Source organism: Euprymna scolopes, chromosome 14 (assembly GCF_053919585.1).
Source record: "Euprymna scolopes isolate OS-2025 chromosome 14, ASM5391958v1, whole genome shotgun sequence".
Lineage (NCBI taxonomy): Eukaryota > Metazoa > Mollusca > Cephalopoda > Sepiida > Sepiolidae > Euprymna > Euprymna scolopes.
The window spans coordinates 76539656-76563106 of record NC_136495.1 but is presented as its reverse complement, the minus strand read 5'-3'; the positions used below and the strand labels follow the sequence as shown (position 1 = coordinate 76563106).

Below are 23451 nucleotides of genomic sequence, written 5' to 3'. Positions count from 1 at the left end.
AATTATTAAACAACAGGAATGAGAAAAGGACTTTGTTGATATAATATTTAAAATGTTAAAATATATTTTGTAAATAACATTGTTTTAAGTGAAAGTCACTTAATCCACTTTTTTACATGACTCATTCAACTGTTTTATAGTAAATTGGATTCCTTTTGTTCTCTATAATATTTTATTTGTTTCCTTTTGTTGCCTATAATATTTTATTTGTTCCCTTTTGTTGCCTATAATATTTTATTTGTTTCCTTTTGTTGCCTATAATATTTTATTTGTTTCCTTTTGTTGCCTATAATATTTTATTTGTTTCCTTTTGTTGCCTATAATATTTTATTTGTTCCCTTTTGTTGCCTATAATATTTTATTTGTTTCCTTTTGTTGCCTATAATATTTTATTTGTTTCTTTTTGTTGCCTATAATATTTTATTTGTTTCTTTTTGTTGTCTATAATATTTTATTTGTTCCCTTTTGTTGCCTATAATATTTTATTTGTTCCCTTTTGTTGCCTATAATATTTTATTTGTTCCCTTTTGTTGCCTATAATATTTTATTTGTTTCCTTTTGTTGCCTATAATATTTTATTTGTTCCCTTTTGTTGCCTCTAATATTTTATTTGTTTCTTTTTGTTGCCTATAATATTTTATTTGTTTCCTTTTGTTGCCTATAATATTTTATTTGTTTCCTTTTGTTGCCTATAATATTTTATTTGTTTCCTTTTGTTGCCTATAATATTTTATTTGTTCCCTTTTGTTGCCTATAATATTTTATTTGTTTCTTTTTGTTGCCTATAATATTTTATTTGTTTCTTTTTGTTGCGTATAATATTTAATGAAGATTCTTTATACTAAGATTTAAGTCACTAGATTTGAAAAATAAAACAAACTTATTGAATTCCAGGTTTTCATCAACCCCTGCCATTAAAGGTCATCCTATTGAGACTGATGCTTCATCAAATACGTACAGCACAAGTTTCTGGGGATCTTCAAAAGGTAAAACAACAAAAATTATTCTTTATTGTTTTGTTAAATAATCTCATAGTTTTTATTTTAATTCATCATCATCATAAGAATTGAAGATTCTATTGTTATTTTTATAGTCAGAATTATTTCTAAAAAGACATTGGGGATTATTGGAGGGATCATGTGAAGGTTGCCAACATCTGAAGTGATTTTTGTGGAGCAAACTGGATTCGAACTTGGAACACCTAGATCGTCAATCTGTGTTGTTAGTCACTAAGGGAGCTGGTGCTAGTGTAATAGGAAGAGATGAATGAGAATGACAAAAGTTCAGAGAACTTCTGTCATTTTAGCCAACAGTGTTACCAGTGTTGACCAAGGAAAGAGTCTATCAGACATGTGTATGCAATGTGATAATGTATAAAAGTGAAATCTCGACAGTGAGATTTGAGGATATGTGTTGCATGGCGAAAATGACATGATTGGTCTGTCATGTGAGTTTTAAAGATTGGCTTAAATCAGAAGATCTCAGATGAAGATTAAGTTTGAATAATATCGGGAAATGTGTACAGAACAGGAAACTCTGATGGTATAGTCACATTGAAAGGATAGTTGAAAGTTCTTGGATTAGTAGATATAGAACAGTTGAGGGGCAGAGTCTATTGAGAGAGGAAAGCTAAGTAAAAAAGACTTTTACATGATGATTCAAGAGTATAGTTAAAAAGGGTGATCTCCAAAGAGGCATAACAAAACAATAATTTGTTTATTCATTTGCAGACTGTTATCCTCATCTTCATAGTTTTTGTTTCACAACTTTTCCTCTGGCGGGTTAATCGTGATGGGATAGGAATGTAGAGTCTCTTAACAAATTATTCATCTCAAAGGATCCCAATAATAAATTATTGTCGTAATTTTTTTACAGTGTAATGAAAAACTTTTTCTGCTTTTAAAAAATAATTTTTGGTCCCCTGATTTATCGGAAAGTGACCTATATTTTGAGAGGCGTGCGTCCGTTAGTCCGGACAATTGCCAGATAACCGTCCGTTAGTTTTTCCAGAAATTTTTCCACAAATTGTATTTCATTAAATAGATATGCACGGTGAAAAATTTCTTTTTGCGAAAATTCCTGTTGCTTCCCAGGGGCTCAAAAGAGGTAAAAAAAATGCCCCAAAATGGCCAAAAATGACACTTTTTGCCCCATAGCGTTTGGTCCATCCATTAGATTTTCCTGAAACTTAACCAAAATGTGGAGGCTATTGTTCTTAATATAAATTCAGTTTGGGTGACCCTGGCAAAATTCTGGGACTTTTAAGGCTAAAAAAACATGCATTTTTGGAGGTCTTTTTTCATATTACTTAAAAACTTGATATGTATGTCTATATAGTGGTTTTCCATGGTGCTGAATTCAAATATACATGTCTTAGGCATGAAACTGCATTGTTTGTTTGTTTTCACTGGGATTCGGCACTCCCAGGAACTCAAAAAGGGTCACAAGAAAAGTTTTGCATTGCAGAATTGAAGAAACAGGTGTTCCCAATGTTGACGAGTCTTGGGACGATTGAATTGCAATCGTGAGAAGTGGTTGGTGGAGTACCCCGAAAGCACTGTAATTTCTTAGGATGCCAAGACACCATGATTAGGCCAAAAAGAGCAAACAATGTGATAAATTCAAATCAAATTACTCAATTTTTAACTATGACGGAAGTAATATTTGTTTTTAGAACTAACTCAACCTTCACACTTCTCACATTCATTATTGCTTCACTATTTTTTGTGGCGTCATCTCACATGCAGCACCAGAGAGGGACCATGCATGCGCGGCTTGTTCCATTTTCTATCCTTTGTAGAATCACTGGCATATCGCCCACCGTTGCCTGATCATAAAATACGCTTAAATATGATAGTTTAATTCATGCAGATTTCATATTTATTATATTAGAATAATTTCTTTATTGATTATTATATTGTACCCAATATATATAGTAATGATTTAAAAAAATTAAAAAGAAAATTACTTTGGTGCCACCAGTTGAAATTGAGACCAAAACATTCAGCACTCTAGCCTTAATCATTATTTAATGTTTCAGTCTTTGTCATTAATGTCTAAGTTATTGCCAGATGGATAAAAAGGCTAAAAATGTATATGTACGCATGCTCAGAATTTAGTCAGTTTACTCCTGCCAAGGTCTGCTGTTATTTTTTTCAATTTTGACCACTTACCAACTACTTTTACAGGCTAAAAACCAAATCAAAAGTGTTCCTAAGGTTCAGATATTCTACCTGTCATGTTTCAAGTCTTTAGACCAAATATTCAGAGAGGAGTTTGGTAGAATCGTTTTGCACATATACAGACAAGGTCACTCATATAACATGTTAGTGTGCTAGAACTTTTTCATCCTAAATTCTATGCAATTATGCCCAATATAGAAGCTATGCATAAAAAGAATTAAGCGTAATAGTGAAATGAAACCAATCATCTAATAATAAACCATAAAAAATGAATAATTAATTAATTAATGCTCGTTTTTCAAAGAAATATACAAATTAATTAACTTTAATGTAGTTACTTGCATATCCATGAATGAGTATATTGAGAAGTTTGTTTTAATGATTTTGAAATAGAAAAATTAAGATTTGGCCTTTGGACTGAGATCCGAGTGTAGTATCTGTTCTGATGCTATACTTAAGTCAATTTGTCCTTAGTCAGTGTAGGGAAAACCTTTCTCGGCAATTTTTCGTTTTGCCTATTTCCAAAGTGCCCCTGTTTGGGTAGCTGGTTTTCTCCCCACATTAGAAACGACCTTTTGTCACATATTGCTCTTGTGAGGAGGCAATTAAATACCAATATAAAAAGTAGGCTTTTAGTATCAATGTCAGGGTGAGAGAAAAACAACTTTATAGGAAAATAGATTTCTGTTTTAAACATATTTTCTTTGTCTAAATTTCAGAGGCGGGCAATTCTCCTTTACATTTTGATTTGTGTCCTCATTTTGGTGGTTATGGTTATAATATTCACCTGATATATTTCTGCTTTTTCAAGTTTTAATTAATAACCTAACGGCAGACATTTTGATGCTTGCGCAAAATAGTAATGTTTTAAATCAACATTATTACGTAATTATGTGTCATGTTGAAATTAGTATAAATTCCAAAAGTTATGAAAATAATCCAGTAGAAAAATAATTACAAGTAAAATTAAAATTTATCATGTCTATCGATTTATAGTTTTATCATGTTTTAATGTGGAAGAGTTCACAAGATTCAAGGGAGGAAACTGCAATTGATCGTTTTGACTGGTTCTCTTGTAGGAGATATCTCCCTAATTTCTACTTTTGCTTTTCTCGCTCAATTCTCAATTCGTAGCAGCGGGCTGACATTAGTAGATTTATTTTTTTACCAAAACAGTCATTAACAATGTTTGTTTTGTTTTTTTGTTTTTTTTTTAAGTTTAACCTATTTCAAACTGATATAACTTATTGCACAATAAAAATAATTCAATTAAAACAAAAATCATTTTTCTTATTTTGAATTATTTAATCAAGTAAAAATTCCATTCACCCACCAGGTTTAGAAGTCAGTTTTGAAATCTGTTGAACTTTTAGTTCAAACAATTTTTGGAAAAATTGAAATACTTGTCAATTGATAAGAGTCACTTCTTCATATAATTTAAAAGTTTCCACCCAAATGTTTTTTTTAAACAATTACAATATGCTCACTCAATTCACTTACATATATAATGTTAAAATATTTTTAAACAATTGCGATGTACTTACAAAATTCAATCAACCACATTGAAGTTAAACTGATAATTGTTATAAAAAGCAGACTTTAAACATTCAAGACAGCAAAATGTAGTACAGAACCTGCTTCTGAAATCCACATCAGTTGAGCAAGCAATTTTCCCATGCAGCCAATTTGAAGCAAGCAGTGATAATAAACTGAAAGCAATCAACCCTGCCTACAACATCTATGAACGACTGCTAAATTTTACCTTCACTGAAGGAAAGTTAAAACAAAAACGTTTTCAAGTTTCACAAACTTATGTGAAGAAAAACGCTGACTAAAAACAAACTTACATACAGAACATGTTACTTTCTTGCAAAAGTCTTACCAAACTAATTGAGGCGATATTGAACTCTTTTCATTCAGATATGTTTAATGTCAAACTCTTACAAAAGCTACAATTACAGAAGACATAAATAAATCTGCAGATGTTGCAACAACTAACTTGATAGTTGAATGTTATAGTTAATGTTATAAATGTTGTAGTTGAATGTTGAAGATGGATGTGGTAGTTGCATGGATGAATATTGTGGTTGAATGCTGCAGTTGAATGTAATAGTTGTAGATGAATGTTGTGGTTAAATTTGTAGATGAATGCTTTTGCTTAGAATGAGTTGTTCTTCATTTTATTTTTCCCTCTCCTTTATTTTATTCAACTTTATTAATTTTTACAAAAAGGTTTCTCAAACCAGAAATGCATCTACAATCATCTTATCTTGTGTTTTTTCTCAGAATAAATATAGAACTTCACACTGGCATAAAACCAAACTGCATTTCATATAAAGTATACAAAAAATTCAGAAGATAGGTCATCTCCCTCTCACTACAGACCAATCAGGCTCTTGTGTGTCATGAATAAGCTGCTGGAATATGTGTTAAATAGAGAATAGTCAACTACCTCAGCAAAAACAACCTACTCAGGGACATGCAATATGGCTTCTGTTCCGCTAAATCTATGGCTGATGTACTAACTGTAATATCATACAGGATTAACAAACCTTTTGACGGGGGCTTCATTTCTAGAGCAATTGCTCTCGACATATCAAAGGCTTTTGATAGGGTATGGCATAAAGGTTTGCTTCACACGATCTCCAGCTATCGAATTGCTGGAAATTTCCACTCATTTATTACATCCTTTCTCTCTAATAAGTTCATAAGCGTAGTGGTTGATGCGGCAGAAATCAGAAACCCATTGTATTAATGCTGGTGTTCCTCAGGGTTCCATCCTGGACCCAACTCCTTTCCTAATCTTTATGAATGATCTCCCAAATCACATTCTCAGATCATTCATAGACATCTATTCAGATGACACTACCATCTACCATTTTGTTGTCTTGAATGTTTAAAGTTTGCTTTTTATAACAATTATCAGTTTAACTTCAATGTGGTTGATTGAATTTTGTAAGTACATCGTAATTGTTTAAAAAAACATTTTAACATTATATATGTAAGTGAATTGAGTGAGCATATTGTAATTGTTTTAAAAAACATTTGGGTGGCAACGTTTAAATTATATGGGGGAGTAACTCTCATCGATTGACAAGTATTTCAATTTTTCCAAAAATTGTTTGAACTAAAAGTTCAACAGATTTCTTTCTACAGATGGTGAAAATATTTGATTAAAATCTTTTAATGTTTCGGAGTTTTTGATACGGAAATTTATAATTTGTATTATTTGGATTATTCAAACTACTGTTCTCATCTTGAGTGTTATTCGCACAACGCCTCAACCAATGTAACCTATGACTGTCTTCACATATATCTTGTTGAACTCGGGAATTCATCTCATGTTCAACAGACAAATTACTGAGTTCAGTAAGATGCATCCAAAGAAGGTTAGAGCTTACCTAGGCTAAAACTTGCAAATAACATTCAAGATGAGAACAATAGTCCGTGTAATCCAAATAAAACAAAATCATTTAAACTTTTTTTTTTTTTACTTTTTGTTTTAATTTTGTGTCAAGTGTGAAAATGTTTTCTTTTTGTTTTATTTTGCCAGGCGTGAGTTCGATTTCTGCAAATGGGTCGATGGCTTCTAACAAACAACTTACACCATCTGAAAATGATTGGGATTTGTGATTGCAAGCATGTATTGCTCAATTATTTATGCAGTAATCAACAAAAGTTACTTTTTTGACCGCATTACAATTTTTATATACTTATATAGATATATAGATATATTATCGAGTGATAGTGAAATGTACATATAGGCTCATATGTGCCTCTACACACATATGCATCCGCGTTTTTATAAATTTCTATAATTATAGAAAGCAAATCTCCGTCCTAAGGGATCCTTCCCTTCGTTTCATTAAAAATCAGCTTTTGACATATCATTGAACAATTTTCTTCTTCTGGTTTTATTTTCACGTCAGTATTTTTGTTGCCACATAATTTTATATACATTTGAGTGTCACCGATTTCATTAAAAATTTTTCTGCCAACACTGACACTTAAATATTTATAAATTTTTTTTTCCATGCATAGTAGAAGTATTTCAAAATTCTAAAAAATTTTACTTTAATTCATTGTTAACTGATCTTTATTCAATGATTGAAACAATGTGTAACATTTATTTTGTGATTGTTCAATTGAAAAAGAAAAAAAAGTAATTTGAGTCTGACTGAACGAATGGAGTGTAAGTTTTGAAAAAAAAAAATCTCTTTTTTGTCATTTGGTTGAAATCATTTTTGTTCAATGCTTCTAAGAATTCAACTCTCCAAAATTTCTTTGCCTCAAATTAATGGAACACTTTAACAAAAGAAATCAACTCATTTATCACATAAGAAATTTAAAATATTTATTTGCTTGAAAGTCTTTTACTTCTTGGAGATATGAAAATGAAGAATTGAGTAATTTTTGACTCAGCAAATGGAGTGCAAGTTTTGAAAAAGAAATTTTTTTTTTTTTGTCATTTGAATCTTAATCCGTCCAAAACAATCCGATCAAATCCTTTATTGTTTCAAAATAAAAATCATGAAATGATTTTATTTTGTTTTCTTTCACATCTTCATTTGCAGGAGTTTAATTTTTTTATGTTTGAATTCAAATGTTGCTTTGATTTAAGTTTTTGACTGACTCAAATTGATACTCTTCCCAATGTCTTTATACCTGTCTCTCTGTCTGTCAGTGTGTGTATTTGTGATGTGGTGATGATTGCAGACTTAGTGTTTGATTAATCCAAGATTTTAAACAATGCCTTTGCATGAAGTTTTTTTACATATAAAAAGGCGGTTATAGTCAGCTTTCTAACTTCTAGCATGGTATCTACTGGAGGCGATTACAAGGCAAATCAGTTCCTTTGCTTTTTTATCTCACACCTATCTCCCATGCGTAAATACTCTTTTTATTACGTTTTTCTGATCATTCTTTTTTATTTAATAATTTGAAAAGATTTTATAGTCTTATTTTAATTAAGAATTATTGAAATTAGTTTTATTTTTTTTAAAGAATTATTTTAAACACTTTTGTAATCTTTTAAAACTATTTTGGAAATATGTATTGGATACGTGTTTTTTATGTTTTAAAATTTGTTATTTTGATTTCAATGATTTTATTTTTAAACTTTCATAAACATATTTATTATATGAATTCAAAAATGTATTTTCATAATTTGATAAACATTTTTTTTTTAATTTTCAAATAAAATAAGAACTTTTATTTTTGCTATTAAATAATGACTAATTGTGTTATTTTTATCTGTATAATTTTGTTAATTTTTATTGCATACTTTTCAATAATATCCTTTTCTTATATTTTATTTCAATAAATCGCTTCACAATAGAAATACTGAAGAACAATAAAAGTGAAAAAATTGATTTGCCTTCTCACCACAATGCCAGAAATTAGGAAGTATGTTAAGCCAAAGGAAGAGCAAGCCTACATCATTAGAAGCTACAGTTGCTACAGATGTTATATCAAAGTTTTCCTTCTCCTAGATGCTTATCTCAAATGAAGGTTAAAGGAAACATTTTTCCCGGTGGTTTTTACCATACCTGTAGACATCAATCTAAACATTTCTAGGTAATGATGCATACATACCATGCCTGTAGACATCAATTTCTAGGTAATGATGCATACATATTAAGGTAGGCTGCATTTTTGCATATAAAAAATTCAAATTATTGTCAGCATAGAAATTTGTGTGATGGTATAAAACTTATTAAAACAAAACAACTAGATTTTCTGTTTGCACCTGTGTTTAAGAAAATAGCATCAGAGATCATCTGCACAAAAATGTACTGAATATAATTGTTTCGGGAGTATTTCGCCTTAAATTTAAATAGAGATTTTAGTAATTTCAATATGAAAAACTAGAAAATAATGCTATTTTATTTTATTAAAATCAATGAATAAAATATAACTAGAATTAAAAAAAATATATTTTTTGAATTATTTAGTTCCACAGTTGGCAAATACTTTTTTCCCAACATGCAGTTCATTAAATACCAAATAAAATATGTTATTTTAAAAACAAACTATATACTGATGGCATTTGTTGTGCTATTAAATATGTGTTATACAGAAATTCTGGATTCTCTAATAAAAACCTTGTTATTTTCTAGGTACTTTGGGTGAAATGGGCTAATTCTTGTTATTGAAATTGCAAATCTTTCTCTAAAATTCTATAAATGTTTCAGATATGAGCAATCTGTGCTTTTAAAAAGATTTTTTTTAAATAATTAAAATTAGAAAATTATTTGAATGTTTTTGATTAACTACTTGTAGGTTGTTGGCAATTATTCAATAATTTTAGAAATGAAGATTCAGTTTTAAGAAATGGCATTAAACTGAAGACAGAATTAAGTCTTTTTTATTCTAGAAATTGTGTCCCAATGTTTTATTAAAATCTGTTTTGGTCATTTTTAAATGTTTGTTTCGTTTTATAAATATTTTTTGAAGTTTGTAAAAAATGAAGAACAAAAATATTTTCTCATGATAATTTTTGCTCTATTTTTCATAAAAAACTTTTATGAATTAACTGCAGAAGAGAAAATTTGTTTTGCATTCTTGCGATTTTAGATTCAAGTATTTTGAAGAAATTCATATAATTATATATATTATACATAAAAATTGACATTTTTATTTATATTTTTATTTCAATATTTCAGAAATCCGTCCTTTTGGGAAACATTTGTCTTTCTCAAATGATTTATTGTATTTTAACATGAAAACATACAAAACAACGTTAATCTATTAATATTTTGGCATAATAATTGAATATCCCCTAAAAAGACATTTTCATGGTTCTTATAATTTTGGAAAAATCATTAATCTTTTTTTTTCACAAAATCTTGTTTTTCTTATGTTTGAAGGATCATAATTATTTGTAAAAAAAAAAAATAAAATAAAGGTGTATGTCGATTTCTCCATTAAAATCAGATTTTTTTTCACAATATGGAGGCTTTTTAAAAATATAATTAAGAAAAGATTTTTCAATTACAAAAGAATGAGACAAAAAACAAAAAAAATTAAAAAAATTTTGATTGGCTAAATTTTTGAAAAAAAAGTCTTACAAAATTTTGTTTTTAATTGCATCTTTTATTGTTAAACTAATTTTAGCTTGATTTTTTAATGTCATTGATTTTTTTTTCTCACGCTCATTTAAAATCTCAGTTGAAAAGGACCAGAAATTAATGATGAATGGAGGGAAGTTCATTAAATTCCTTGAAATTCATTTTCTTTAGAATTAAATGATAATTTTTCTGACAAGATTTACAGATAGATTTTCATTTTAGATTATTTTAACTTTCCAAATAATTTCATGCTTATTCTTTTTCTATGAAATTACAAAAAAAACATTTTTTTTATGAAATCACAAAAACCTATTTGATGAACCAAAAATCACAAAAACATTTCTTGGATTAACACAACATATTTTGGTGAACCTAAAATCACAAAAAAACATTTTTTTTATGAAATAACAGAAAACCTATTATATTTGATGAACCAAAAATCACAAAAACATTTTTTTGATTAGCCTAAAATCATAACATATTTTTATGAACCTAAAATCACAAAAAACATTTTTTTGATGAATCTAAAATTACACAAAAATATTTTTTAATGAATCTAAAATTAAAACTTTTTTGATACTGCAATGAACACCATCTAAATATGGTTGTCACTTCTGCGAAAAATGTAGAAATCATCAAATTATGGAAGAAGGGGATGAATTTATAAAAGTGATCATTATTATTTGCAATTATAAGCGTTTATGTCCTTTTATAAACTCTTCTCTCACAAATGAAGGTTTATCATCAACAATGTACTGTATTAAAACTCTTGTTGAAAATGAGTAAAATTCCTTAATTTTAAAGAAAGATCTTATGAAGATTCCTAACTTCTACTGATGTGATGATAAATTGGTAGTGAATCAAAGAAATCTTTTTTTTTTTTCATTTTCAAAAAATAGCCAGACAAATGGACTATTTGTAGAGGTTCCTTTAAAAAAATTTTTTTCTATTTTATTTGTACATTTTTTTTCATTTACTAATTACTCTTATCCAATTTGTAATTTGAAATCTTTTTGTTTGAAATATATTTTGTTAGTCTTGAAGATTTTTTGCTTTATTTCACATTTTATTTGAGAAGATTTTGACATAAAAATTGTAATTTTTTTTTTCAATAAAAATATAATCGAGTTGTGTCCATACGTCTTTTGTTTTTGCATCACAGATATTTTTATTGAGACAATATTTTTACTAATGGGTCACCATTTCTGAAGGCCCAGGGGCTATTTGTGAATGAAGGTTAAAGTGATCATTAGTTGAATGATGATTGTCTCCATGAGACAACTACAAACAATGGGTTGGATGGGCAGAATATTCCTTAAGCAGAATTGATTATCCAACAGGATGCCTCGACAAGTATTTGTTTGCATTAAACTTGAAAACAACCATGCTGTAGTCAGTTGGGAAGCAGGTGTGTGATATCTTGTTTCACAAGTGGATGTTATAGGAAAGAAACTTTGTTCATGAAAATTCCGTTTGGTTGATATAGAGGAAGAAAAGTTCTTTGCTGTGCCTAAATGAGTATTTGCTGTCAATGTTTTGTAAAAAGGTTCCTATTAGTGATTAATCAGAATTGGCAAAATATCTCTTCTTTCTCTCTCTTATTACTCCCTCTCTATCACTTTTTCTCCCCCCCCTTCTATATTTTCTCTGTTTCTCATTTTCCCGATTCTTTCTCTGTCTTCTCCCCCCCCCTCTCTCTCTCTCTCTCTCTCTCTCTCTCTCTCTCTCTCCCTTTTTTAAGTCTTATTCACCTCAAACAAGACACAGTGCCACTTAGGCATAAAAGCTACTATTTTGTACCATATTTACAAACACACTATGTAGGAAGTTGAGCAGTGAGATGTTTGTTTACATTACATTTACAGTTATTTACGACGAGAAGGAACAAGTTCTACGAGTTCATCTGAGCACATTCCATTTTCTTCTTCTGTCTCTCCCTTTCTTTCTCTCCTTGTATTTCCCCACTCTCTCTGATTCGTTTGTGTGAAGTTTATTGAAAGTTGGTGTCATGCCTTCCTCTTCAGCATTAGCCAAATAGAGATCGATGTTAAACTTTTTTGCACCAGACACGACACATTTCCGGCAATTCATTCATGAATCGAAATCAATCATACATCATATACTTTGATTATGCAATTCCTATGACTACGTACCTAGAAAACTGAGTTATTAAACCTGACTTTGTGATATGGGACAAGAAAGAGAAAGTAGCAACCTTAGTAGAAGTTAGGGGTCTCGATGATGCTGGGTTAAACAGAACTGAAAGGGAAAAGATAACTGTGGTACTATTTTATGCCATGGCTTGTGTTTCTTTTTTTTTTTTTGCGTAGTGAATGGGCTGCTGCGTAGAAATACAGCGGTTGTCTGCTCTGCCCCCATTTTACCTGACTCATTCTCTTTTTTCAGCCAACCAACATCGGGTAAGCATGTATAATTTTGTCTCTCCGAAAAAAAGTGGGGGGGGGGGCTCTCTCCGCGTAAAGAAATTAACTAAGGTAGCCTAGCTAGGGTAAAGGAAGACAGTTGTAATTATTTTATTAATATAATGTTGTAATTTTTTTTTGCAAAATAAATAAGATTTTTTTATATAAAATAAACTGTGTTGCGTGTCATTGTTCATTACCGAGCACGTTCGTGCCAGCAGCCGCACGTTCGTGCCAGCAGCCATTCCAGCCAGAAAGCCAACACCAAGAAGTCATGGACAGCCCAACAATAGAGGTACATCTCCATTTGATTTTCCAAAGAATTACAGAGAGAAGCTAGTTTAAAAACCAAGACACTCTCCTTTCCCACCTAAGAAACTGTTGTCGTTACGACCAGAGAAGAAGAACAACAAAGAGGAAGAAACCAACAGACTGAGGTATGTTTTATGGTTTTCTGGAATACCTTTTGTTAAAACTGGTGGGGCCTGGAATCATCCGAGTGACAAGCCAACTGGTTCTCCCCGGCAAACGATCGTTTGTAACACTGGGGTTAGCAGAAGAGTCCCAATGATAACCAGGTAACTTCTCGGCAAACATATTGTCATATTGGTTGCCGTTCCCAGGTACATTTTATAATACCATATAGCAAAATACCAAATTCTTATGTACGGCATGAAAAGAAACAGGAATCCTAGGAAAATCTCCATTGTTTCATTAATTATAGGAGCAAATGGACTCATAATAAAATTTTTTAAAACTACTTGGCAAATGTACCCAGTGAACCAAGTGCAAAAGGTACACAAAAAAATTCTACTGAAAGGAACGGTTAGAATCTTAAAAAGATCTCTTGGTTGGAATGTCTGAAATAGCAGGTGAATCTCCCCTCTCCAGCTAGAACAAAATAATAAAAAAAAAAAGAAAAAACTCAATATTTTTCAATGATTTAACATTTATTGGATTTGAAAAAAAAAAAAAAAAATGGGATCAATTTTAGTTAACGAACAGCTTCTCTCTAAATAAACATCATAATTCATAAGAGTGAAATGAGTTCCGTTGTTGTCCTTCATCTTCTTGTCGCTCTCCTTCTCACAACAACCTGCTTTCCTTTTTGCTTTCGTGCATTTTTTTAATCTCCTCTTCCTCCTCTTTGTGCGTTTTCAAATAGAAATTAATATGACTCCTCATCGGATCATTGGAAGGTGTCACCTTTCCATGTTGCGTCTCTTTCAATCGCCTTAAACGTATCGCTTTCCTTTCCTCTTGGAACCTGGCTAATTTCTCTGCATACTTGTTGGATGGAATCACTTTCAAAGGTTCTCGGATGTTGGCAGCCGATGATGAGATTCTTTTTACCGAAGACCGGCTCTGATCACGATATAATTCAAATGCTGTATATGGTCGATTCTTAAGATTCTGTGAGTCATCGTCATTATTATTATTGCTTGGGTTCAATGTTGATGCACGTTGTAGTTTCCAGTCTTGCGGAACGGTTGTGGCACTCTGTGTCCACCGTTTTGAATCGGGTGGAGTAAAAAAATCAATATATTTGCTAATAATTGTTTTCTTTGTTCTATGATGAATCTGTTGTGTGCTAGTGTTTCTAATGGCAATTCCATGCGTCACATTTGCGGATAGGTTATCCTCATCTTTTAATTGTGCCAACTGCAGATGGTTAATCCAAACTTTGGTTCTCGCATCTATTTTGCTTGGGGAAGAGGAAGGCCGTCGCCGGCATTCAGATGAGTCGCTATTTTCTGAATATTTCTTTCCTTTCTGATAAGCTCTCATTGTCTCCGAAACAAAACTCGGAACTTTCAGTTCACCCTTGGCTCGGATTTGAGACCTTAGCAAAGTTTTCATTTCTAACAAAGAGGTATTGTTTTCTTCTTTCATTTCTTTCGGTTTATCGAAAGCCCAGGACAGTCGGCGTTGGATACTTGAAGGTATGTGATCTCCACTGGTAGGAGAAGAGTCGGTATTTTTTACTTTCGTATCATTCTTTGACCTGATATTTTCTGGAATATCAGTCATTTTGATTGTAGAAACCGAGTCCGATTGGTCAGTTTTTGAGCTTTGGTCAGTGACAACACCACAAAACGACTGTGCACTTTTGTTTGACCATCTTATCGAGCCAATATTTTTCTGATTATTGTAAACAATTCCAAACTGTTGGATGAGTTTGGCTTTTGCAAGACATTTTGCGCTCAATAATCTGGCACTGTGATTCAGTTGTTGTATTTCATAGCAAACATTCCGATATCCGGGGCACTTGTCCGAGCGGGTTGATTGCTGCGGACAACTTTTTCCCCTTTTCTGGTGTTGAAGAATTTTCGTATTGGAAGCGCCAACTTTTTCCATTCGTTTTGCCCTCACATACGAATATGTTTTTTTTTGGATTGGCACATCTGAGTAGGATCCGTACTTGATTAGTGGAGGTAGGCTGTCATTTTCCAAGTCGTAATTCCATTCAATTTCTTCAAACTGCAACACAAGTAAATTGGTATGCGTATTCACAAGAATCCTGAAAAAAAAAAAAATCATTAAAAACGGAATTGAAATAAAAATATATTTACTGTAGTTGTAGCCAAAGAAAGACATTTTAACACAAGATTATACAAGAATGGCTAACTCATAGGTGCAAACATATTTAAATAAAAATACAATTCATAACAAAAGATATTTTCTTTGCCAACGGTAAAACAGCAAACATCCAAAAATCGTTTCATAATTTTGAAATGATTTATATTTTGTATTATTTGGAATATTTTTTTCATCTTCGATGTTATCCACACAACGTTTCGGCCGATATAACCTCCAACCTTCTTCAGGTGCATCTTGTTGAACTTTGAAATCGGCAGGAAATTTTAAACAGAATCTTTTATTTAATCCTCAGGGGTAGCTTGCTTGCAACCCATAGCGCAACGAATAAAAGTCCTAAGTAGCAGTCTTCTGTAGGCTAAAGATCCAATCTTCAGTATGGACGATACTAAGAAAATTATTTAAGACTTCTATTTGGTTATAGTTAATGGAGAGAAAGCTACCTCTGCGAATTAAATAAAGTATTACATTTGAAATTCTGTATAAATTTCTATGTTCAACAAGATGCATCGAATTGAGAAACTTATATATAAAAGACACTTTATCTGTGTGTGTGTGCGTGTGTGTGCGCGAGTTCTTTCCCTATGGACTCGGAACTTCAGAATTGGGCCGATTTTTTAAAAAATTTCACACAAATGTACTTTATGTGTCTGGGAGTATTCTTAGATAGGTTTTGTACTAGAATGCTCTAAATAATCATCAAAAGTTGATAATCGAAAAAATCCAGTGAAAGAAAGAACAGTATGATTTTGACCAAAGTTTACACCCTTATACAGCCTAACATCACAAGTTCATTTTAGAAGTTTTATCACCACACAAGTAGAAGGGCCCAGTGTATAAAATCAACAATAGGTTCTTTGAAAAAACACTAGCGCATTCAAAATAAATGTTTCTGCTTAGAGCATAATTGAAACATGAAACTTAACTTTTGCATTTTAAACTTTAATTCCAGCTATTATATATAAAAATAATTTCATTTAATCAATCGTGGATTCTCTACAGTGTAATGTAGATTATAACATACTATGGACTAAATCATTGTGAGAAGCAGCTGCTTTTTTCCATCTTTGTTTTACCGTATTTGGTTTTACCTGTTTTTGATTGGGAAAAGATGCAAAATTGGATCACTGTAGCTGTTCCCACGTATAATCCGGCAGCATTGTCCACTCAAAAGGTTCCAAATTCTTATTCTACCATCATTTGATCCAGTGATGACACGGACATAGGCAAGATCTACGCACCAAACTTCTCTGTGAAAAAAATAAAACAATAATAAAAAGTTTGTTTTATTGACATGAAACATGTAAAGCGAATCTTTATCAACTTAGGGTTCATATATTATTTAATTGAAATTCATTATTGAGATGAGTATTATTTATTGCAAACTATTATTCTCATCCTTTTTAGTTGCTGTTTCACGTTTCGGCCAACTATTCCTCTGGCCTTCGTCAGGTGGTAATCGCGATCGGATACAAACTCCGAATCTCCTTACTGCATTCTTAGCAATCACTGCCTTCCATAGTTGTTTTCGTCTCACCACGTTTTGGCCAAGTAAGCCTTTGGCCGGGTTTGGGTAGGATTGATGCCGCTATCTTCAGGCAATTCTCACCTGGAAACGTAGAGATTCAGTGTTTCTATCCACTGCGTCACGGGCCCTGAGAGGCGATCAAAACATGGTGAGATGACAATAACTATGGAAAACAGTAATTGCTGAGGATGCAGTTAGGAGATTCAGAGTTCCTATCCGTCGCGGTTACCACCTGACGAAGGCCAGAGGAATAGTTGGCCGAAAGATGAGGATAATAGTCTGCAATAACTTAATAACTTAGGGTTTGTCTTCAATTGCAAACATTGCGGAAACACAAATCTTTTTATTCTTCCACAGTTAATGCATTTGTTGGCGTAAAAAATATCTTTTATTGTATAATTTTTTTTGAATGTTATTCTCCACTGACAAGATTGTCTCCGACCTCAGGTTTCAACCAATTCCAATAGATTTAACTGACCAATCTGTACTTGCGATTTTTGCACTAACGTCCTAAAAATCTGGTAACAAAGTAGATACCATCTATGTATAATAGCATGGTTAGATATCTTTATAATAAGGTAAAGTGTTTTCCCTTGTTCTATTGACCAGTATAGCTTTCTGTGGTGTAGAGTGTATGTTTTGGTATTACTATTTTGTGTTGCATAGTCGTACCCTAATATGCTTGTAAAGTAGTGCAATAACAACTAATTCATACATATGCGTAGGGTAGTCACTTAGGTGCCCGCCTACTTCTGGTCGATGGCTCCAAGAAGAGATGTAGCGAAATCCCAGCTACACTATGGTACATTACCAAGGACAAGCAAACCTGAAGGCAAACCATTGCCAAATGCACAGCTACCTTTAAGGCCAACTGATATGCAGACGCCGAGGAGAAAAGAAAGAAAAGAAGGGAGAGAGATGAACGCTCTCGATCCAACTCTCCAAATGGAAATTGAACTACCTGCTCTCACTGCAAAAGGCAGTTCAAGGCAAGGATCGGTCTTGTCAGCCATCTCCACACACACCAAAACCCAGAACATGATTACCATCCACACTGCTGACGGGTTGCCAAGAGGATAGCTTTCTGTACAAAAGCGACTATGCTTTGCCATTGATTTAGAGCATTAGTTCACAACCACTGTGTCGTGGCATGCTAATGTGCTGCAGAATGGTTATTGGTATGCCGCAAAGAGATAATAGCCATTTAATTTAATTTGTTTAGTAAAGATATTTGATTCCTAAATTGTGATGATTGCACGCCTTTTGGATTTCTGTTATGGAAAAGTATCCGACTCTAAGTAAAATAGCCATCAAAGTCTTGCTGCGATTCTTAGCTTTGTACCTATGTGAATTTGTTTAAAAGTAGGGAATGTTAATACGTGTGTTATAACATTGGTTAAGAATATACGTTGAGCATACAACAGCGGATGATCACATGTATTATGGAAGGTCAGCATGTTTTAGTGTGCTGACCTTGCTATTTCAACAATTATGCAGCACACACTCTTTCAATAGTTCAATTTTGATGAAACGAGAACGAGTCCTAGAGATGATAAAGGGTTTTCGATGGGTAGCTGTTCTGTTTAAGTCTCAGACTTTAAAATTTTGTACACAAAGAGTAAATATCTTTCTCATATGGATATGAAAAATTATGTGCATGAATGCTAAAAGATTCAGTATTTTTATAGAGCAATTCCGGTTTCTGATTGGTTGCTAGCAGAACGTGGCTCCATTTGGTTGGTCAGTTCCTATTGCTAGTGTTTATAAGTAGGGTCTTCCAATTTTCTTCAATCATACCGTCTCATTAAATGAAAAAATATTGCAACGGCATCAATATTTGAAAATGTCTTTTATTTTTAATCAGTTTCAGATTCAAAAACATTATTTAGTATTCAGCCGGTAAACGTTTTATGATCATTTTGAGCAATGATTCATCGCTTAATGTCTCATCCATCATTTTATTTTTTTTTTCAGAAATATGGCGGCATTCTCCGTTCATATTACACACTCTGCTCTGTTTTATTGCTTTTCTTCTTTATCAGTTCCTCTTTTATAAAATGCAGTTTCAGGGGCATTTTTCACCCCGGTGGTCCCCCCATCCCAGGTATCTGGATAACTACACATATGGAAATATTTAATGTCTAAATAACATTAAAAAAAAAAAATGTGAAAGGCTTTAAAATATTGAAGAAGAGTTTGTCTCTCTATCATATGTGAATAAAATCTCCCTTTACATAATCTTTATCTTTTATTTCATTACATAAAAGCTTTATGAGTATTATATATCATATTTATTTTTTCTGACAGGTTCCCTGCAAAAGTTTAAAAAACTCAATAATGTTCCGCCATGTAAAAAAGGTTCGGAACTATTGCATTAAAGACTTAACAATTGATCGCGAATTAAGTATACAAGTAAAAGACCAAGAACATATTTCAGACTTATGTGTGACAGACCAACAGAATGTGTGTGACAGACAAACAGACGGACAGAACTTCTTAAATAAATGCATGTGCGTATCCAAAAATAAAATACATTAATGTTTCATCATTCTTTAGATGAGGAGTTAGCATCATTTTGATTATTCTGACTATTGCTCGCATCTGGAATGTTATTTTCACAACGTCCTTCTTCAGGTGTCGAACTCGGGATTCCTTCTGTTGAACCCTGCATGGAATTTTGAACGAAACCCTTTATTTAACCCATAAGGATCTGTAGGGTAATGGATAAATAACTAGGTATAATTCAGTTTTAAGTGAACCGCTTTCTAGATATTGAAGGTTCAATTCTCTGTGCAGGCAATGATATAGAACACAATTGTTGCAGTAGTTAAGAAATACCAGGCACAACTTTTCCACTGACATTATTCTATATTGGATATTGGATATAGAATTGATTTATGTGAATAAAATTTCTCCTTATGTAATCTTTGTTTTTATTATCTTATTGTAAAAAAGCTTTATGAATAGAAATTTTTTATTTTCTTTGATAGATACGTTGTGAAAATTTTAATAATATTCAATAATGTGCTGCCATCTACAAAAGGTTGGGAACCACTGATTTAAACCAATTATTGATGCATGCTTTCACCAAATATATGTTTGTTTCATTTACGTTCAATAATTTTAACATTTTATATGACCCAACATCTCTTAAAACGGTCATCCATACAAAAAGCCGGAGTAATTTTTACTCTCATGATCATTTATACTACTACTACTACCACTCACGTTCACTGGGAAATTTTCTTCACAGAACACGTATCTTTGTAGCACTGTCATTATCTCATATTTTCAATCTTGCTGTTGTCTGTTATCTGCTCTGCAATTCTCATATAAACAAAGAACGCCCCTTTAACTTATACTTTCTAGTTTTGCGTTTTGATTGGCTAATCCAAAGACTATTTTTTACATTCTCGATTAACATAATAACAGATTAGCAAATTGATATTCAGCGAAACTGTGATCTTTAGAGTCAATAAGATAACCGTTCATTAAATATGTTTAGATATATTTTATTTCATTCAGATTTTCGTATTACAGAGCCAATTCTGTATTAAATTTTATATTGTATCATCAGCTAGAATCGAAACCGAAACATAAAGCGCTCCAGACGTGTTCCCTACCAATGTAGTTATCGTGAGATAGATAAGAAATATTTAATATTAACCGACTTGAATAAATGAATTAAATTTGGGCATGTACGCAAAGAAGCAAAATATGTAGGCGAGTTGAAATGAACATTTTGCATTTCAACTTGCCGCTATATGTTTGTACGCGTTATTCATCCATCCAAACAAAGATTTACTTATTATAAACCATCCTTGGTGTATTAATACCATTTCCTGTAATTTCAATGTTACACGTCTATTGTTTTATTTATATAGATTTTTCTAATAATAATAGTCTCTTGATTACACTTCAACGCTAGTTAATTTTAAGTATTCATTTTACTTACTGTAGCTGTTTGTTATTCTTTGAAACTCATGGGAACCAAATCTCTAAACACTGGCTCTGAATTTAACAAATTGGATGTAGCATTTTCTATAACCCATTTGTAGAATAAGAAAAGACAAATCAGTAGTTTTGTAAAATCCGCTTTGATGTCAACACAAAGACCGTTGCTATGACCGTGCTTAAATTTGTTTCATAGAATTGTGTACAATTTCTTTAAATTTGAACTGTACAAGTGGAATTTAAAGTCGTTCCTCATTGAACATCGGTGACGAATTGTTTGTTGACAATGGTACTTCAGGAATAATCGGTGAGTTTTTTTGTGAAAAACTAAATGTTTCGCATTGTCCTTTCGTGAAAGTTATATGGCAAGGTTATATCGAATGTTCGGTAAACAGTTATTTTTTATGCTGCTACAATCAACCAGCAATGCGGTTATAAACCAAACATATTCAAATTCTTAAGCCGCGGGTATATACTGGTCTTGCTGCTACACATTTGCAGTAGTTATGGGCAGTCTTAAAGGCGGGTTTCGTTTGCATACATTAAATGTCTATTTGAAATAATCTGTGATGTCTGTATTATTTGAATTCATCGGACTACTGTTTTCATCTTGAGTGCTATTTTACAACGTTTCGGTCGATATAACCACCAGTTTTCTTCAGGTGTATTTTGTTGAACTTGAGAATGTTTCTGTCAAATTCAAGAATTTGGACGGAATTTCGAACAGAACCCTTTATTTACTTCATAGGGGTAGCATACTCTCGTTCCGTCAGCCATGACTTGATAGACGTCTTAAGTAATTTGCAATCGTATTTTTCGAAATGAACCTTTAGGAGAATATTACTTTTACAATTGATTTTTCCAAGTACTCTAATCAGTGCATCACAGTTCCTTGTGGACAGTTCTAGCACAAATTTTGGGAGCCATGGATGAGAACAGCAGTCCGATGAATCCAAATAATACGAATAACCAATCCTCATCTAAAAAAAAATTTTTCAGAATGTAATCTGTGATATTAGTGGAGATTGTTATATTGTAGATAAGTTTTGATAAAAAAAAGTTAGGTTTCTTTCCTGTGCGTGAGTAGTTCTTACTTGGGGTGTTTGAAGGCGCGCAAGCATTGAGCATGATCTCCCCAGGAACTCCAAACCATGGCATATCCATCTTTACTGCCCGTAACAATGTGCCAACGATCAAACTTGATTGACATAATTGGTCCTGTGTGACCATTTAGTTTCTGAAAGACAGAACAAATATTCTTAAATTGTAGCCATTCAATATTTAGCTATTTCAAAAGAAAGTGTGACAGACCATTGAAAATATGGTTTCAAACTTAAGCATAACAGACTGATGAAAATTCTATTATGAAGTTAAGGTGTAAACCAGCAGTGCGTTCCGTGCTTTTTGAACCCCACCTCTCAGAGAAGTTAACCAAATTTTACCCCCTTAATTTAAAGCGCCAGTAGGGCAACCATAAATAGGCAAGTAGGCATTTGCCTTGTTGTAAATAATTTGCCTGCTAATAGGGGAGTTATTTACTGCTTGCAAATCTATTTTGTCTGCCATTTCACAATTACGCCTCAAAGTTTACCTACTTATAGAAGTTTGCAGAGTTGGATTCATTTTGTTTCGTTTTGGTTCATTCAAAATATTTACTGATTTATTTTCTTTCTTTTTTTTGTACGAAAACGAAGCAAAACTTTTACGTATCGTTTTGCTCATTTTTCGTTTTGTTTTGTACTTCAATAAGTATTTAATTACAACCAGAATATAGCAAAAGGTTCTTCTTGGCTACGCCCTTGGTATAAGGGAGTGTTGTTGTAGTATAAAGTAATTTCAGAAGATGATGATGACAGTCGAAAACGTCCACACACATAACGAGCAGAGCAATAGATCATTGGCCCGCGAACTTAAAAGAATATATATACATACATAGGATGTCCCCAAATGATCTAGCACATTTGTAAGTAAAAAATTAAATAACAATTATATAAAGAAAATATTAAAAAATTTTTTTTTATTTTAATTGCGTCAAAATTCATTTATATCTGTATTTATGCATTTCTTTAAGGAAATATTCCCGAATCATTTGATTATTTTACGTGGTGATGTTGGTTGGCCCGGAAGAACGCCTGATTTAAATCCCTGCGATTTTTTCTTGTGGTGATATTTTTAGTCAAAAGTATTCAGCCACAGCTCTCGATCTCTTGAAAAATTCAAACAAGCTATTCGTTGTGAAATTGCTGCTATTCCATCTGAAATTATCCATCGAGTTATTGAAAACTTTCGTGAACATCTACAATCGTGTCTTAGCAGTGATTTGGCCGATTTAATATTTAAGACTGGGTGAAATAAAATTCTACATACATTTAAAAAATAAAAACATATTTTATTTATTTAATTGTTATTTTTTTCTTTTGACTAACAAATGTGTAAGATCATTTTGAGACGTCCTATATATATATATATATATATATACGCATACATAAATATATGTAGAAAGAGGTTTGTGTTTACTATAACCTTTTTACGCAAATATTACGCAAGTATAAATCATGTAAAATATCTGCATGAATATAATTACAAGTAATAGTTAACTAAAGATGATCATCCTATAAGAAAACCGAAAAAAACTAATAGGTTATTAATTAAAATGAATAAGAATATGCAAATTTGTCGGAAATTTATCTTCTTTC

At 31.9% G+C, this 23451-nt stretch overlaps 2 protein-coding genes across 6 annotated transcripts in view; one reads left to right on the top strand and one right to left on the bottom strand.

The window, feature by feature from the left end:
• The window catches only part of LOC145293104 (uncharacterized), a 121886-nt gene extending 110499 nt beyond the window's left edge, over window positions 1–11387 (top strand). For 3 of the 4 annotated variants that reach the window (XR_013869666.1, XR_013869664.1, XR_013869665.1), the window contains exons 21-23: window positions 895–986; window positions 6736–8759; window positions 8803–11387. Coding sequence is in view for 1 of the 4 variants with exons in the window: in XM_080139481.1 (XP_079995607.1) it covers window positions 895–986; window positions 6736–6815 (172 nt within the window). In the remaining 3 variants the exon portion in view is untranslated. Of the gene's footprint in view, window positions 1–894; window positions 987–6735 lie in introns of all 4 variants that reach the window. The other variant, XM_080139481.1, reaches the window with a different exon arrangement.
• A 2217-nt stretch (window positions 11388–13604) lies between these two features.
• The window catches only part of LOC145293103 (F-box and WD repeat domain containing protein 10B-like), a 53108-nt gene continuing 43261 nt past the window's right edge, over window positions 13605–23451 (bottom strand). For both annotated transcript variants that reach the window (XM_080139480.1, XM_080139479.1), the window contains 3 exons: window positions 21850–21992; window positions 16365–16523; window positions 13605–15196 (listed from right to left, as the gene is read on the bottom strand). In XM_080139480.1, coding sequence (XP_079995606.1) covers window positions 13762–15196; window positions 16365–16523; window positions 21850–21992 — 1737 coding nt within the window. In that variant the 3' untranslated portion in view covers window positions 13605–13761. The remainder of the gene's footprint in view (window positions 15197–16364; window positions 16524–21849; window positions 21993–23451) is intronic.